The 15,253-nt window shown below is 43.2% G+C and overlaps 1 protein-coding gene across 1 annotated transcript in view; it reads left to right on the top strand.

Moving 5' to 3' along the window:
* The window catches only part of rpap3 (RNA polymerase II associated protein 3), a 42,801-nt gene that overhangs the window by 11,486 nt on the left and 16,062 nt on the right, over positions 1-15,253 (top strand). Inside the window, exons 7-11 of the mRNA XM_055650685.1 lie at positions 6,463-6,588; positions 7,747-7,874; positions 8,397-8,518; positions 10,150-10,220; positions 11,032-11,139. Coding sequence (XP_055506660.1) covers positions 6,463-6,588; positions 7,747-7,874; positions 8,397-8,518; positions 10,150-10,220; positions 11,032-11,139 — 555 coding nt within the window. The remainder of the gene's footprint in view (positions 1-6,462; positions 6,589-7,746; positions 7,875-8,396; positions 8,519-10,149; positions 10,221-11,031; positions 11,140-15,253) is intronic.

Raw genomic sequence — 15,253 nt, forward strand, 5'->3', positions numbered from 1 at the left:
CTCTTTGTGTGAAAATGCTAATCCTCAGATTCCTACTAAATCTTTTCCCCTTCACCTTGAACCTCTGGTCCTCGATTCCCCTGCGCAAGGCAAGGGATTCTGTGGGTCTACCTAATTTATTTGTTTCATGATTTTACTTCGGAGTCACATGAGTGACTACGTGAAGAACCCGCTCAGCGTGCATGCGCGGCATTAACGCTAGCAGTGCAACAGCGGCTGCAACGGGAGTTAGGCGCACCCGCTACAGAATGAAACGGACCTTCAGGTGAGTACCCTGAGGTCGGGTTTCTATTACAGGGGAGCCTTTTTCTGCTTGTGTTTTACAGGCAGAGAAAAAGGCTCTGGAACAAAACTGTCCCCCGTTCGAGGAGGAACGTTTTCCGTCAGGGAGGGGGGGATTTACCCGGTGTTCCGCTATTCCCCGACACCGTGCCGAGCCCAGCCCGCTAGTACCTGAGCAGCGGGCTGGATGCATAGCCACCCGAAGAGGCATCCGGCAGGTGTTTTCCCGATTTCGGACGGGACGTCTCTCCACCCGCACGGGGGGAGAGCGAGCCGCCTGAGCCGCTGGAGCGGCTCTCGGAGCAGGTGCCTGCGAGACGCGCTGCTTGAGGGGCGCTCTCGCTTCTACAAGGCACAGAAGCTGCGGGCTGGATGTTTAGCCATCCGAAGAGGCATCCGGCCGGTGGCTTCCAACTTGTGGGAGGGGACGTCTCTCCACCCGCATGGGAGAGAGACAGCCGCCTGAGCCGCTAGAGCGGTTCCTGGAGCAAGAGCTCCTGCGAGACACGCTACGTGAGGGGCAGTCTCGCTGGAGGGTTCAGGCATATCCACAGTGCCTAGGCAATGCCCATCGCTTCCTCCTTAGTGTGGTTAGCTTTGGGGTGACCAGGGCTGGGCTGATCATGAAGAGGGGGGTCACTGGCTGAAGAATTCGGGTGTATGCCAGGGGTGCAGGAACAGGAAGAGCTGCTAGGTGTGTGTGGACCGCTACGTGGCTACCCCACGTGCAGGAAGGCCATTAGAGCCTAAAAACTAACGGCCAGCGTTGACCACCTCTCTGACAGGCACCTACAGGAGCAGGTGGTTAATGAGGCTTTTTTTAAATGTACAGCTCCAATAAATTATAGTCCTTCAAAGTGCCGGCAGTCAACAGCCAAATCTGGGGGCACGTCGGGACAAATACTCGGACCAGGAGCTGATACTGCAGCGGATCCTCAGGCTCCTGACGTCAGCCATCACACCATTTGCTCGTTTTCTGTGGACAATACGGAGATGACCACTAACTAACAAATCACTCTCGCACTGTTGTGCAACATGCAGAGCGAGATAAATTACCTCCGTATATAAATCATAAGACCTGCCCTAAATCCCAAATTTGGGTTGTGCTAAACCCCAGCCACTGAGTCAGACTCGCTGCTCTTTGGAAAAAAAACCTCATGGGAATAAAAACTTTCGGCCTCATGAGGGCAGGCCCCAGGACGAGCAACCCCCAAAAATACAATACCCAAGCGGCAGCACCCCATCGCGTCCACCAGCCGACGTCTACCATATGGGACTGGTGAAAGCTCGGGGACCGGGAAAGCATTTCTTTATGCCCGGGAGTCTTTTAGACCACGGCCCAGAGCAGGACCCCATGGAATATGCGCCACCCCCCAACATCACCGCCACATCAGACAACGCGCCAGACTGGCTGGTCTGGGAAGAGACAAGAAATGCCCATATCCATGGAGGTAGGTGGGTCTGGTGCCTACAAAAATATGTAAAATAAGGAATCTAATTTCAAAGGATACTTTATGGCAAGCATTGGCCTCAAATATGCTTACTATTCAGTACCCATTCAAAAGGATCTACGCAGATACCTAAAATTTACCTGGATGGGGCAACTATGACAGTTAAAGCATTACCCCATGGGGTAACGTCAGTTCAAGGTTATTCATTAAGATACTAAAACCAGCCCTGGCAAAACTAATAAGAAGACCATGGAATTGGCTATGTCAGCTGTTTTTCAGCTACAAAACAGTTTTCGAAACCCTGGGGTTTGTTTTACATCCAGATAAATCAAAGTTGAAGCCATCCACTATCATGGACTACTTAGACTTCACAATTAATTCAGTCCATATGACTGTAACTTGCCAAAAGACAAAACGGTTGAATTGGCACAATTATGCCACAATTTAATGGTCAACGAGCAACCAACTATTCGACAAGTAGCAAGAGTAATTGGGAAAATGGTAGCAGCATTCCTGGCTACACAATTCGGACCATTGCATTATAAAATCTACAAAGAGCAAAGGTACAGGCATTAAAATATCATGCAGGTCATTATGATCGGGTCATGAAATTACCCACTGAAACTATATCAAAACAGTTGGCATAGTTTCAGCCCTATCATTATTTAACAGGTGGTAGATGGACTAACCTAAAGTCATCATTACTACTTACACGGGGCATTAATTATTTAGCAATGTTGGGTGCCTTTTATGGATTAAAAGCATATACATCAAATATGCATCACTGCATGTACGGTTACAAATGGATAATTGTCCCGTGGCTTTAATGGCCGCGGGACAATCGCCATCGCCAGCCGGGGGCTTTGACTTTGACTCTGACATCGGGGGGGGGAGAGTGCAGTGGAGAGATAAGTTTTTTTGGTCTTCCATCACAGCGATGTGATGGATGTTTATGTAAATTATGTTGTGTCTTGGGTCTTTGTTTGTAATGTATGGCTGCAGAAACGTCATTTTGTTTGGACTTCAAGGGGTCCAAATGACAAATGAATTGAATCTTGAATCTTGAATACTACGGTGGTGGCCTACATTAACCATATGGGAGGCATAAAATCGTTATCATGCGACAAATTGGTCAACACAATTTGGCAATGGTGTGTCAAAAAGACATATTTGGCTGTCAGCAACTTACCTATCAGGTAAGCTAAATACAGTGGCAGACACCAGGTCACACAAATTCAATGACAACATCGAATGGATGTAAAACCCAAAGCATTTGCAAATATTATCAAGATATATGGCACGCCAGATATCGATTTATTTGCATCAAGGCTAAATCACCAGATACCTATGCATGTCGCTTGGGAACCAGACCCAGAGGCAGCAGCGGTAGTAGATGCCTTCACGCTGGATTGGGGAAATTCCTTCTTCTATGTTTTCCCTCCCTTCTGCCTCATCAGTCAGATACTATGAAAAATAATAATAATAATAATAATAATAACTTTATTTGTTAAGCACCTTAAAAAAACAACCAAAGCTGACCAAAGTGCTGTACAGAAAAAATAAATAAAAAAAATAAGCAAGACATCATAAACAGGCAGAACAACAGAACATACAGCTAACACGAGGCGCATAAATTACATACGAAAATTCAACAATAAATTAAAAGACAAAAAACATGAGTACGAACCACGAAGCAAAACCAAGCAAATAAAGTAAATAAATAAGTCGACACACTGGTCTACAAAGGCCACGGAGAATAGATATGTCTTCAGGAGTGACTTAAAAACAGCTAGAGAAGGGGCCTGTTTAACGTGCAGAGGCAATTAATTCCACAATCTCGGAGCGGTCCCCTCTGAGCTTCCGCTTAGTTTTTGGCCCAATCAGGAGCAGCTGATCATCTGACCTGAGAAATACAGATGGACTCTGCATCAGGGTTTGATAGTACCCGACTGGCCTACACAGCCATGGTTCCCAGTACTGCATGACATGTTTGTTGAAGTCAGAACAAACCATCAACACCATGTCAGCATCCCTTTCGAACATCCACTAAGAAGCAGTACTTAACCAGCATCAAGAAATGGGAGAAGTACTGCCAGGAAACAGGGACCACGTACACAACAGCAACAGTCACCAACGCACTGGAGTTCCTGGCCTACCTACACCACAAAGAGGAATCGGCTACAGTGCCGTCAACACAGCAAGGAGTGCCCTGTCTGCTTATTTGAAACCAGCACCAGGACAACAGCCGATGGGATCCCATCCACTGGTGGTCAAATTAATGAAGGGCATCTAAAACATCAAACCCCTAGACCAAAGTATACCCATTATGGGATGTCAGTGTGGTCCTGACGTACCTCAGGGAATGGCCACCAGCCAGATTCCTCAGCCTCGAACAAACTACCCTGAAAATGCTCATGTGGATGGCACTTGTATCCACTCAGAGGGTCCACTCACTACATCGATTCAATAGGGCTCCATCCTGGTCCACATTATTTCTTTACCGTAAGGGAACCCTCCCGGCACCAGGACTGACCACTTTGGTCGATTTACCCCATATCTTGGGGACCTCTGCGGTCTGGGCACCGCATTGCTGGTGGATTTCCCCTCCCCCGGGAATCCCAGCATCCATATATATTACCGGAGGGAAAACCCCTACAGGCACCAGGGCTGACCTTTCCGGTCTGTTTAACCCCTATCCGGGAACCCCAGTATCTATGTATATATCGGGGGAAAAACCTCCCGACACCCGGCATCTATATTATATCAGGAAAAACTCTCCCGACACCCAGTCCCCTGGAGGTCCCCTCCACGGGAACCACAGCATTAATATTTATATTGGAGGGAAACCCTCCCGACACCCGGTCTACTGGACGTCCCCTCCCCGGGAACCCCAGCATTAATATTTATGTTGGAGGGAAAACTCATCTGACACCCAGCCTACTGGAGGTCCTCTCCCCGGGAACCCCAGTGTCTATGTGCCTATCGAAGAGAAACCCTCCCGGCACCAGGAGCGCCTGGAAGCCACTGACCACCCATCGGCGACCGACTTCGCGACACCCGACATTTTCCAGCTATCCGCTCCCGCGGCCAGAACCGGGGTTTCCCCACAGCCCATAGCTGGTTCCCTCGTCGGGCCTCGCGAATCCTCCGGCAGGAAGCCTCTGGAAGAAGAGGTTCCTGCAAGGAATAACACAGGTAAGAAAACAACCTTACCTGAAGTTTAAACTTACCGGGCTGGAGAAGCTCCTGCTGCTCCAATCGGCCGCCTGCACCAATGCGTCTGACGTAATGATGCACGTGCGGCTGAACGGGGCTTCTTCACGTAGTCACTCATGTGACTCCGAATTAAAATGCCTTTTGCTGTTCAGTTGAGCCAGCTGAACAGCATCTGCTGATATCCACATGTGCAAGTGCACCATTGATTTCCTGGCACCTTTGGTTCCAAAGCCTTGCTGGATTATCCATTTTGCCGTTAATCTCAACTGCATCATCCATTTGCTGTTATTGGTACACTATTTAAATATAATTTGTATTATCTAATTCCTGGTTTGGATTAGGTGAAGTTTCTTCAAATTGATTGATTGAAGAGTCATAGAAACATACATAGAAATTAGGTGCAGGAGTAGGCCATTCGGCCCTTCGAGCCTGCACCGCCATTCAATATGATCATGGCTGATCATCCAACTCAGTATCCCATACCTGCCTTCTCTCCATACCCCATGATCCCCTTAGCCACAAGGGCCACATATAACTCCCTCTTAAATATAGCCAATGAACTGGCCTCAACTACCCTCTGTGGCAGAGAGTTCCAGAGATTCACCACTCTCTGTGTGAAAAAAGTTCTTCTCATCTCGGTTTTAAAGGATTTCCCCCTTATCCTTAAGCTGTGACCCCTTGTCCTGGGACTTCCCTAACATCGGGAACAATCTTCCTGCATCTAGCCTGTCAACCCCTTAAGAATTTTGTAAGTTTCTATAAGATCCCCTCTCAATCTCCTAAATTCTAGAGAGTATAAACCAAGTCTATCCAGTCTTTCTTCATAAGACAGTCCTGACATCCCAGGAATCAGTCTGGTGAACCGTCTCTGCACTCCCTCTATGGCAATAATGTCCTTCCTCAGATTTGGAGACCAAAACTGTACGCAATACTCCAGGTGTGGTCTCACCAAGACCCTGTACAACTGCAGTAGAACCTCCCTGCTCCTATACTCAAATCCTTTTGCAATGAAAGCTAACATACCATTCGCTTTCTTGTCGTTTCATAGCCAGTCCGAAACACTGTTGCAGATCTGACACCAGAGCCAATGTAATGTCAAATGTAGTGTAAAATCCAAGCCATATATTTGTTTATATCAACATTTCCTTTGCAATTGCTTTTAAAATTGGTGTGAAATTGTGAACAGTAGTTCCACTTAAGCAGATTGTTTGCAGCCAAAATGTTTCTCAGGGAATCTTTAAAATAATCTAAGTACAATCAAAATAGTTTGTTATCTTGCATGTTTTACTGAGGCTTCACCCTAAATAAATGAAAAATGGTAGTAATTACAGCGGTACCCATAGTGTAGTAAAATACGTTGGTTTTTGGGAATGTACGATTTGGATTTACATTACAAAGAAAGTATAAGGACAGAATAACTGATACTTAAAAGCACCAAATGCGCAGGGAACATGTGTAAATTTGCCCGGTGGCCCCTTCATGCATTATAATTAAAGTATGTGTCTCTTGTTAGGCTTTAGCACCAAAAGAGTGCAATGAAGATCAAAATCAATCAAACAATGAAAAGATGGAAGACGGTGAGAAGAAGAGAGTGACTGAAGCACAAGCGAAACAAGAAGCCATTTTTGAGAAAGACTTGGTATGTTGATGACCAGCGAGAGAGAGATTTAAAATGCCTTTCAGAACGGCTAGGTTCAATTGGTCAGGCCACTAAAATACTTGCATTTTACAGTTTGATGCCTGATTTGAATGCAAGATGTTGATTCTTGCTAATGAATATGCTTTATCTGAAGAAATCCACAAATTGTACCTGCTCTGGATCAATACTCCTGAACCAATGTGAAATGCCACGGGTGTGCAGTGTAATTTCAAATCTGAATGCATACATAGACTATCCAAATTAACGGCTCAAGTTTGCCCTCCACCTGCGGCATGTGGTCATGGATCCTGTGGTGTGGTCCCTGAGCCAAAACTCACAAACAAGCACCAGGACCTTGCTTGGCTGGCATGGAGAGGGGCCTTCATAGTCAGATCCTTCCTGCACCATCAGAATGTTACTGCTGATGCGCGCTGCCTTCGGGATGAGTTGCCCACCTTTTCACAGCATGTGAATTTGCAAAACGGGTCTGGAGAAGGATCAAGGGGCCTTGTCACCACTCTTCACGAGCAGCTCCTTAACTGATTTACGGCTGTTCCTAGGGACACATTAAGGGCTGCTGTAAGACCATCAACTCGGTGAAAGACACTCTTTGGTCTGCCTGAAACTTGTTGGCCTCCCAGCAGAGCGAGATGTCTGTCGGGGAATGTGGCTGACTGGCCCATTCCATGCAGGAGTACTGATGAGGGGCTCACTAAAGCTTGGTGCAACCAACGCCAAGGCTCTGTGGGGGAGGACCACAGTCTCCTGCATGGTCTCCTCCTTCCACTGCTGGACATTGAGGGGCAGAATCCAATGGAGACACCCATCAAACAAAAGAAGTGATATCACTTAATGGGACCACAGGGGTGGCAAGGATGCTTTGTTTAAGGATAGTTGCAAACACTACTGAATATGACTAATGAATGGATAGACGCTGAGAATGTCTGAAGAGTTTTTGCACAGTTCTTGTTTTGCATATGTATTTTATTCTGAATAAAGTTTGTTTTTTGGTGTTTGAAATTGTAAAGAGCCCAAATAAGAATGAACATTTAACAGCACATTTGAAACTTGTACATTTTTGATCTGATGTAATTCTGTTCTTATTTACTGCTAGCTACTGATTCCATAATTTTGAAGTCGCAAATGGTTTCATTACAGGGCAATGATTACTTTAAGCAAGGCAAGTATTTAGAAGCAATTGAATGCTACACCAGAGGGATAACAGCAGATGGCACCAATGCACTTTTACCAGCTAACCGGGCCATGGCTTTGCTAAAACTTGAAAAGTAAGTTTTATTTTAAAGACAGATGCTGTTGAATTTAGTAAATTGAGTATCACATTAAATCGTAGTTATCATTATGACTTCATAATTTAATATTCCATTTAGTACTGTTATCAGATAAAGTTGATAATTTTTTAATTAAAAATATTTTGAAATCCAAATTACCTCTGAGCTTAAGGACTGCATAACCATTATAGTAGCAACATTTCAGGCAAAGGTTTCCTGAATTTTGATATTTTATCTGGTAATTTAATCTGACTTTAATGGTTAAAACTTGGGACGAAATACTAACATTTAAATGGGAAGCTGGTTTAGTTCATTGCCATCGTAATTAATATCCTACCTTTCTAAGACGTGACATTAAATGGATGGAGAGGTCATGAATCCATCAGTTCATAAAAATTAAAATAGAACATTTTAAGCACTCGTGCAGTACATACCATATTCTTGAGGTAGCACTAACAAAAAAAAAATTCTTTCAGAACCACTTGTTAATGACACTTGAGCCAGTTAATAAAATTTTAGGTTTGCAGAGGCAGAAGCTGACTGTAGCCAAGCGATCTCGCTGGATAATACTTATTCCAAAGCATTCGCAAGAAGAGGAACAGCCCGTCTGTGCCTTGGAAAGATGATGGAAGCCAAAGAAGGTGAGATTGGTTAAAGATGTTTTTTGTGGATCTTTTAATTACTTTGAAGAGGAGCCAACAGGGATACTCCTGTATGTTAATTATGGCTGTTCCTTTGAACATGTTTCTCTCCCATTTAGTTGATTGCAGTTCAGGCTTGGATATTATTCAGCAAAGCTGCCTGGGTTTTCACAGGTGACAATCACTTGTATAATTTTTAATAATTAGTACCATGTGTTCACATTTGCTAAATCAGTTGGTGGCATTTACTGAGCGAAGTCAAACAACAACATCTACTTTTAGTGTTAGCATGGTGTCCTGAATATCCATGTTTTGCTTCCACCAGTTTTGTCAGCTGCTTTTACTATCTGGTCCATTTTTCATTTCATGGTGACACGATTAATGTGCTGTTATTTGCTAAAAGTAGTACAATTCCATTTGCGTCTTGAAGCTTAATGGAAGATGTTCAGTTTACAACCTAAACTTGGTGTTGATGTGCTTGTAAGAAAGAATAGGATATAGAAAAAGAAGGGAATGGTTCTGAGACCCAGTATGGACTTGATGGGCCAAATGGCCACTTGCACCAAATTAAAATATGCCAGTAATTGCTTCATAGTTTTGCTATTTTGTTCACTAACTCAGAATTATTCTACCTTCTGTATATTAATTTTCACAATCAGGGCAATGTTGTCAAGGCCAACAATTATTGCCCCTTCCTAAGCGCCCCTGAGGTGACTATGATCCACCTTTTTGAACCATTGCAGTTTTCGGATCAAAGTACCTGCATCTTTCTATTGGGTGGGGAGTTAGTGCCAAGGTTTTGACTCTTGGAGAAGGAAGTACCAATGATGGTACATACTAAGGTTACTCTGTGTCAGTAGTGGAGGGCATGAATGTTTGTTGTAGTAGATGGGTGACACTCAGATGGGCTATTTATTTTGGAAGGTGTTGAGAGTTCAGCTGTTGGAGCCTCACAAATCCAGCCAAGTGTAAAATATTCATGCTGGAATGGCATAGTGGTGCAGCGGTAGAGTTGCTTTCTTAGAGTGCCAGTGACCTGGGTACGATTCTGACTTTGGGTGCTGTCTCTATGGAGTTTGTACATTCTCCCTGTGGGGTTTCCCCAAGTTTCCTCTCACTCTCCAAAGATGTGCAGGTTTGTAGCTTAATTGGCTTCTGTAAATTGTCTCTAGTTTGTAGGATAGAACTAATGTATGGGTGATTGCTGGCCGGTGCGGACTGGGTGAGCTAAAGGTCCGTTTCCACACTGTACCTCTAACCTAAACTAAGATCCTGATTTGTGCCTTGGTTTCTGGAGTTGAGCCACTCACTGCTGGATACTCTGCATCTGACATGCTCTATAACCCCAATATTTATGTGGCTGGCCTGATTTAGTCTCCTCTCTTTGGTGACATCCAGAATATTAGTGGCAGGACTCTCAACAATGCCAGTGCTATTGAATGTCAAAAGAAGGATCTCGACCCGAAACATCACCCATTCCTTCTCTCCAGAGATGCTGCCTGTCCCGCTGAGTTACTCCAGCTTTTTGTGTCTCTCTTCATGGAGATTGCTGCTTTAGCATTTGTGTGACACAAATGTTTTATTAGAGAGTGATCATTTAGGTTTTAATTGCATTTTAAATATTTTGTTAGATTTTGAAATTGTATTGAGGCTGGAACCAGGAAACAAGCAAGCTATATCTGAAGTTGGAAAAATAAACAAGGTAAAAATGGAAATATGTTACATCGTGATAAGATTACGTTAAAGAATTGTATAGTTTTATAATTGCATTTTGGCAATGATTAGCTGAAATAATGCAAAGAGGAAAGAATAGGGTGAATTTAAGACTATCTGACTTGCTGATAACTGCATAATGTTTTGACAGGAATGAATTTATCATTTCTGCCCATGTTCTCAGTATAAATGGTTTTGCTATAGTGCAATGATTACGTTCCCAAGGAACTTTGTTGGAGAAAATCACGCTGTGAAAAAAATTGTCCATGGGGAAGCGGTTTGGGGGCTAGACAGTTTCAGAATTGCAATAAGTTTTTTCTTTCCCACAGGATTTTCAAAAATGGAATGGTATTTTTAGTAGCTGCAAGTCTGTTTTTGCAACTGCATATTAAAAGTCCAATTGGCCAAATGTCACCTTATTGAGCAGAGTAATGTTGCATAAATGTCAACAGAAGAGATTGCTTATAAATTTCAATGGCCACCTATGTTGAAACTGGCAGGCTACATTCTTAAGAAACAACGGTGTCTGATTTCTGCAGGAAGGTTACATGGACACATTTCTCCCCTGGACTGTTATTTTTCCCCAATACAGCTTTTTGTCTGTCGATTTTTCAAATTAAATCCATCCTGTCAGTTTCCTTGGAGGACTTTTTATCATCTAATGATTATGCTTAGCCAGCATAATGGTTGGGCAGGTTTTGAGATACTATTTGATGAATTCAATAAATCTTTGGCGAGTAGCAGGAATTATCAGATGACTGGATGTTTAGTGAAGTGAACTTCATAATTTCTTTTTCAAGGAATTGACTTTGCAAGGGGACACAATATGCCACGTATCTTCAGGAGAGAAAGGGGATGCTCCAAGGCTAGTCAAAGCAATTGATAAGCCACCTCATCTAAGATCTACCGTAAGTTTTTAATTGTTTACGTATGGAGAAATTGAGAACAACGGACCAATTAGGGTATATCCTCCGTATGACCACTTGGTGAATTATTTTTAACAACTTTTTAGTTTTGTAGGTGGTGAATATGAAGGATCTAATATCCCAAATAAGTTAACTTAAAATGACAACATTTTGTTAATAATCATTATTTGTTGACATTTTGAATGATGTTGTAAAGTGTTGTATTCTGGAAGTTTACTTCATTGCCTATACAATAGAAAAGCTGTGAAATATAATGAGATAGATGCCTATCTTTGACAAGTTTTGGCATGTCAACAATCTCTTGGATTATTTTCTAAATTCATAACTTGAAAGAAAATTGAAAATGTCTTTAACTAAATTGTTATTAGGAGAATAGTACTTTTGATTTCTAATGCAATGTAAAGTTCTTATCCTGTTCACTTCGGTGTTAATTTATTCTTACATTTGTATTTATCATATATATCTATATACTTTTAAAAGTGTGTCTGTGTGTGTGTGTGGGTGTCTGTGTCATTTTGGCTGTGAAACGTAGCTCCTCGAAAACCAGAGGCAAAAACAGGGAGAATTTTACATTTTTCAGTACAAATTTTTCTTATGAGTTCAGAAATCCACTCTCTAAATTATTTCCCCAGATTTTGAATAAAATTGTTCACAAAACTTTAAAAAAAGTAATCAAAGCTTCCCAGCTGCTGACGTCACAATGCCCACATCCCCTCCAATCAAGGCCCACCTGCCTCCTGGCCCCTCTTTGGACTAATTTTCTTTTGTGAAGTCGCGCCCCTCCCCGCACCCAGCCCAAGTGCCCTCGCGCCATGCCTCCCGCAGCTGGACTCCCACGCCCGCCCACTACAATGCCCCCATTCTTCAAAATGTGCAGAAAGAATGAGCGATCTGCAGATCGGGAGGTCACAGCAGGTTACAGGCGGTCACTGGAGGCCACCGGCTTGCGTCTGAACCCACTCCGTCTCCCCCGCCCGATGGTAGAACATGGGGGCGGTGGCCCTGGTGGCCATTATACTCCCTGTGGGAAATCTGCAATTCCTCCGTTGATCGCAGGGACACGGGGAATCGTGATGCGCGAGCTGCCGAGGCTCTCCGCGCCACCCGAGGTCGAGACAATATGTTAAACAACATGTGCCCGACTCCTTTCCAATCCCATCGTAGATTAGCACTTTGAATTCTAGTTTCTTTTAGTTTTTTTCATTCTGGAAAGGCATTGTCAAACCTAATGGAAAATCAACACATTTTCACCCAGCAGTTGTTAATTTCTGGGTATTTAGGATGACTGACTTCCACTGTAGTTTTGAGAGTATAGGTTATTGATGGGAATCACAGACATTTCCATGGATAGGTCAGGTGGGTTGCTTACCGAATAAGCCCCCCCCCCCCCCCCCCCCAGAATAGGAAAGCAGTTTTGGGGAATGTGAGGTAAAATTTGCTCTCTGATCTAGATGTTGATGCTTCTCCCCATGATCTGGACTAAACAAGCACCAGGAAATCAATGAATCAAACACACTGAATTCTGGTCTACCCTGGTCAGTGCCTTTTAATCCTCAAAGCTGAGCCTGCATCAGGGCGACACGGTGGTGCAGCGGCAGAGACCCAGGTTCGATCCTGACTATGGGTGCCGTCTGTACCGAATTTCTCCCTGTGACCGCTTGGGTTTTTTCTGGGTGCTCTGGTTTCCTCCCACACTCCACAGATGTGCAGGTTTGTAGGTCAATTTGTTTCGGTAAGGCACAAAATTATCCCAAGTGTATGGGGTGATCGCTGGTTGGCGCCTACTTGGTGGGCTGAAGGGCCTGTTGCCGCACTGTATCTCTAAACTAAACTAAAGTTACTTTTGTCTATAACTTAAGTGCAGCAGTGGCAAGAAAGATTCATATTTTACTCTGCATGCTTTTGAAAGTAACTCCTTGAAAAGGGAACGGTAATGTGCTAAGTCACAGAACAGTGTGTTCACAGGAATAATTCAAAGGTTTAAACATAAAAAAATAAAACTAGCTGGATAGAGTTGCTTTAAACATTTCACCTACAAAGGGCTATGACCTATCTAAACCTTAGAATGGACTGTTGGGCAACATGAACTTAAAACATTTTTTTGAAAATTAGAATTTGATTAAGGGACTGCAAAAACGAATTGACACTGACAAAGTAGGGAGATGAAAGTGGTCATGATTGAACTTTGATGGGAATGTCAGTCAAATCATCGCTTCATTTCTGTCTTCTAATATTCTTTATTGCCATAATAAATTGATTTTTCACTGGGTGGGCAGCCCATACTATCTGCCATTTTGCAGTGCCTGCATTATTTCCTGATATTTGTCGATCTCTGACAAATCAGCACAAAGGTTTAGAGTGATAAGGGATTTGCTCTCAATAATTTTAAAACATAAAATAGGTTTTGGTCTGTCCTATTCAGTGAGAAGGGCAGTGGACAGAAACTGTTCCTGCCATCAGAATTCTCAAATTAGCCTCTGAGATTTACCCTCACCATGGCAGTCATAGAGCCATACAGCATGGAAAGAGGCCCTTTGGCCCATATCCCCCTGAACCTTACCTATCCATGTACCTCTCCAAGTGCTTTTTAAATGTTGTTATAGTACCTGCCTCAACTATCTTCTCTGGCAGCTTGTTCCGTATACCCACCATCCTCTGGCTGAAAAACTGTCCCTCGGTACCTTGCCTCTCCCATCTTAAACATATGTCCTCTTGTTTTTGATTCCCCTGTCCTAGGTAAAAGATTATGTGTATACCATATCTATCCCCCTCACGGATTTTGACACCTCAGCTTCTTGTGCTACAAAAATAAAAGTCCTAGCTATCCCATTCTCTTTGTGTAGCTCAGCCCTTCAATGCAGCTTTTATTATAGACTTGATTTTAGGGCTTCGCTGCAAGCAGAAAAAAATGGATCCATAAATTAACGTATGTTATGTTGTTAGATAATTTAATAAAATTCCAGCAGCCTTCTCCACCACACCCAATCCCACCTTTCTGCTTGCAGCCAGTTTTGCATCAAATTTTAAAATGCTTGAATTTTCTGATTATTCTGTTAAAGTTGTGTGGGTGGACTTCATTGTTCTTTGTTCTTTTATTAAGCTAATTTCACACACAAGATCCAAACAGCTTAGAATTTTACATAGTGCTGCTTCCTCACCCAAGAACACATCAATGGTGCATTTTTGCGAAAATGTTTGATTATTAGATGTTATTTTCCAACAGTGCACGCATGCTTCAATGTTTCAATTGAGTAACCAAAATCATGTTTCACATTTCACATGATTACTTGAACGATATTTCCAGAGATGCCTCCCCCACCCCACTTTTGTGGAAGTATTTGTCTAATTCAGATATAATGCCACATCTTTAAGAGTTGCTTTAATAACGGCTCTTCCCCTCCCCCCACTCCACAACACCCCCAAAGTTTACACATTCACTCTCTACCTCCAGCTATCACCTTGCTCGTTCAAAGATCGAACATGCTCGTTTCGCAATTTCCTGTCAAGCATTCAGTATCTCACCTGTTAATTCTCTCCACCTCTGCCAAATTCACAGGCTTCTTATGGGTAAGAAGGAACTGCATGTGCTGGTTTACACTGAAGATAGACACAAAATGTTGGAGTAACTCGGGTCAGGCAGCATCTCTGGAGAAAAGGAATAGGTGACGGTTTTGGTTGCTCTGAAGAAGAGTTTTAACCTGGAATGTCAACTGTTCCTTTTCTCCAGAGATGTTGCCTGACTCAGACTTCTTAACCGTTTGATCCAATAGTAATAATAATAATACATTTTATTTAATGGGCGTCTTTCAGACATCTCAAGGACACCTTACATAGATTAATCGGAATAAAAACATATAATCATAATAAAATAAGTAATAAAGACATCACAGAAACACAAATTAAAAACAGAATTCAGTCCAAAAACAGAAAATCAAAAACACAATGTGAAGAAAGAGCAGCGGCAGCCAAAGCTGCCAGCGTCCACTCTCTCTTCACGGCAGCCATCTAGGACACAGACTTACAGGATTACAATTAGACAAAAAAATCATCCCCCCACAGTGGATAGCACTGGGGGAGGCACAATTTCCAGTTCCCA

Source organism: Leucoraja erinacea, chromosome 19 (assembly GCF_028641065.1).
Source record: "Leucoraja erinacea ecotype New England chromosome 19, Leri_hhj_1, whole genome shotgun sequence".
NCBI classification, from domain to species: Eukaryota; Metazoa; Chordata; class Chondrichthyes; order Rajiformes; family Rajidae; genus Leucoraja; species Leucoraja erinaceus.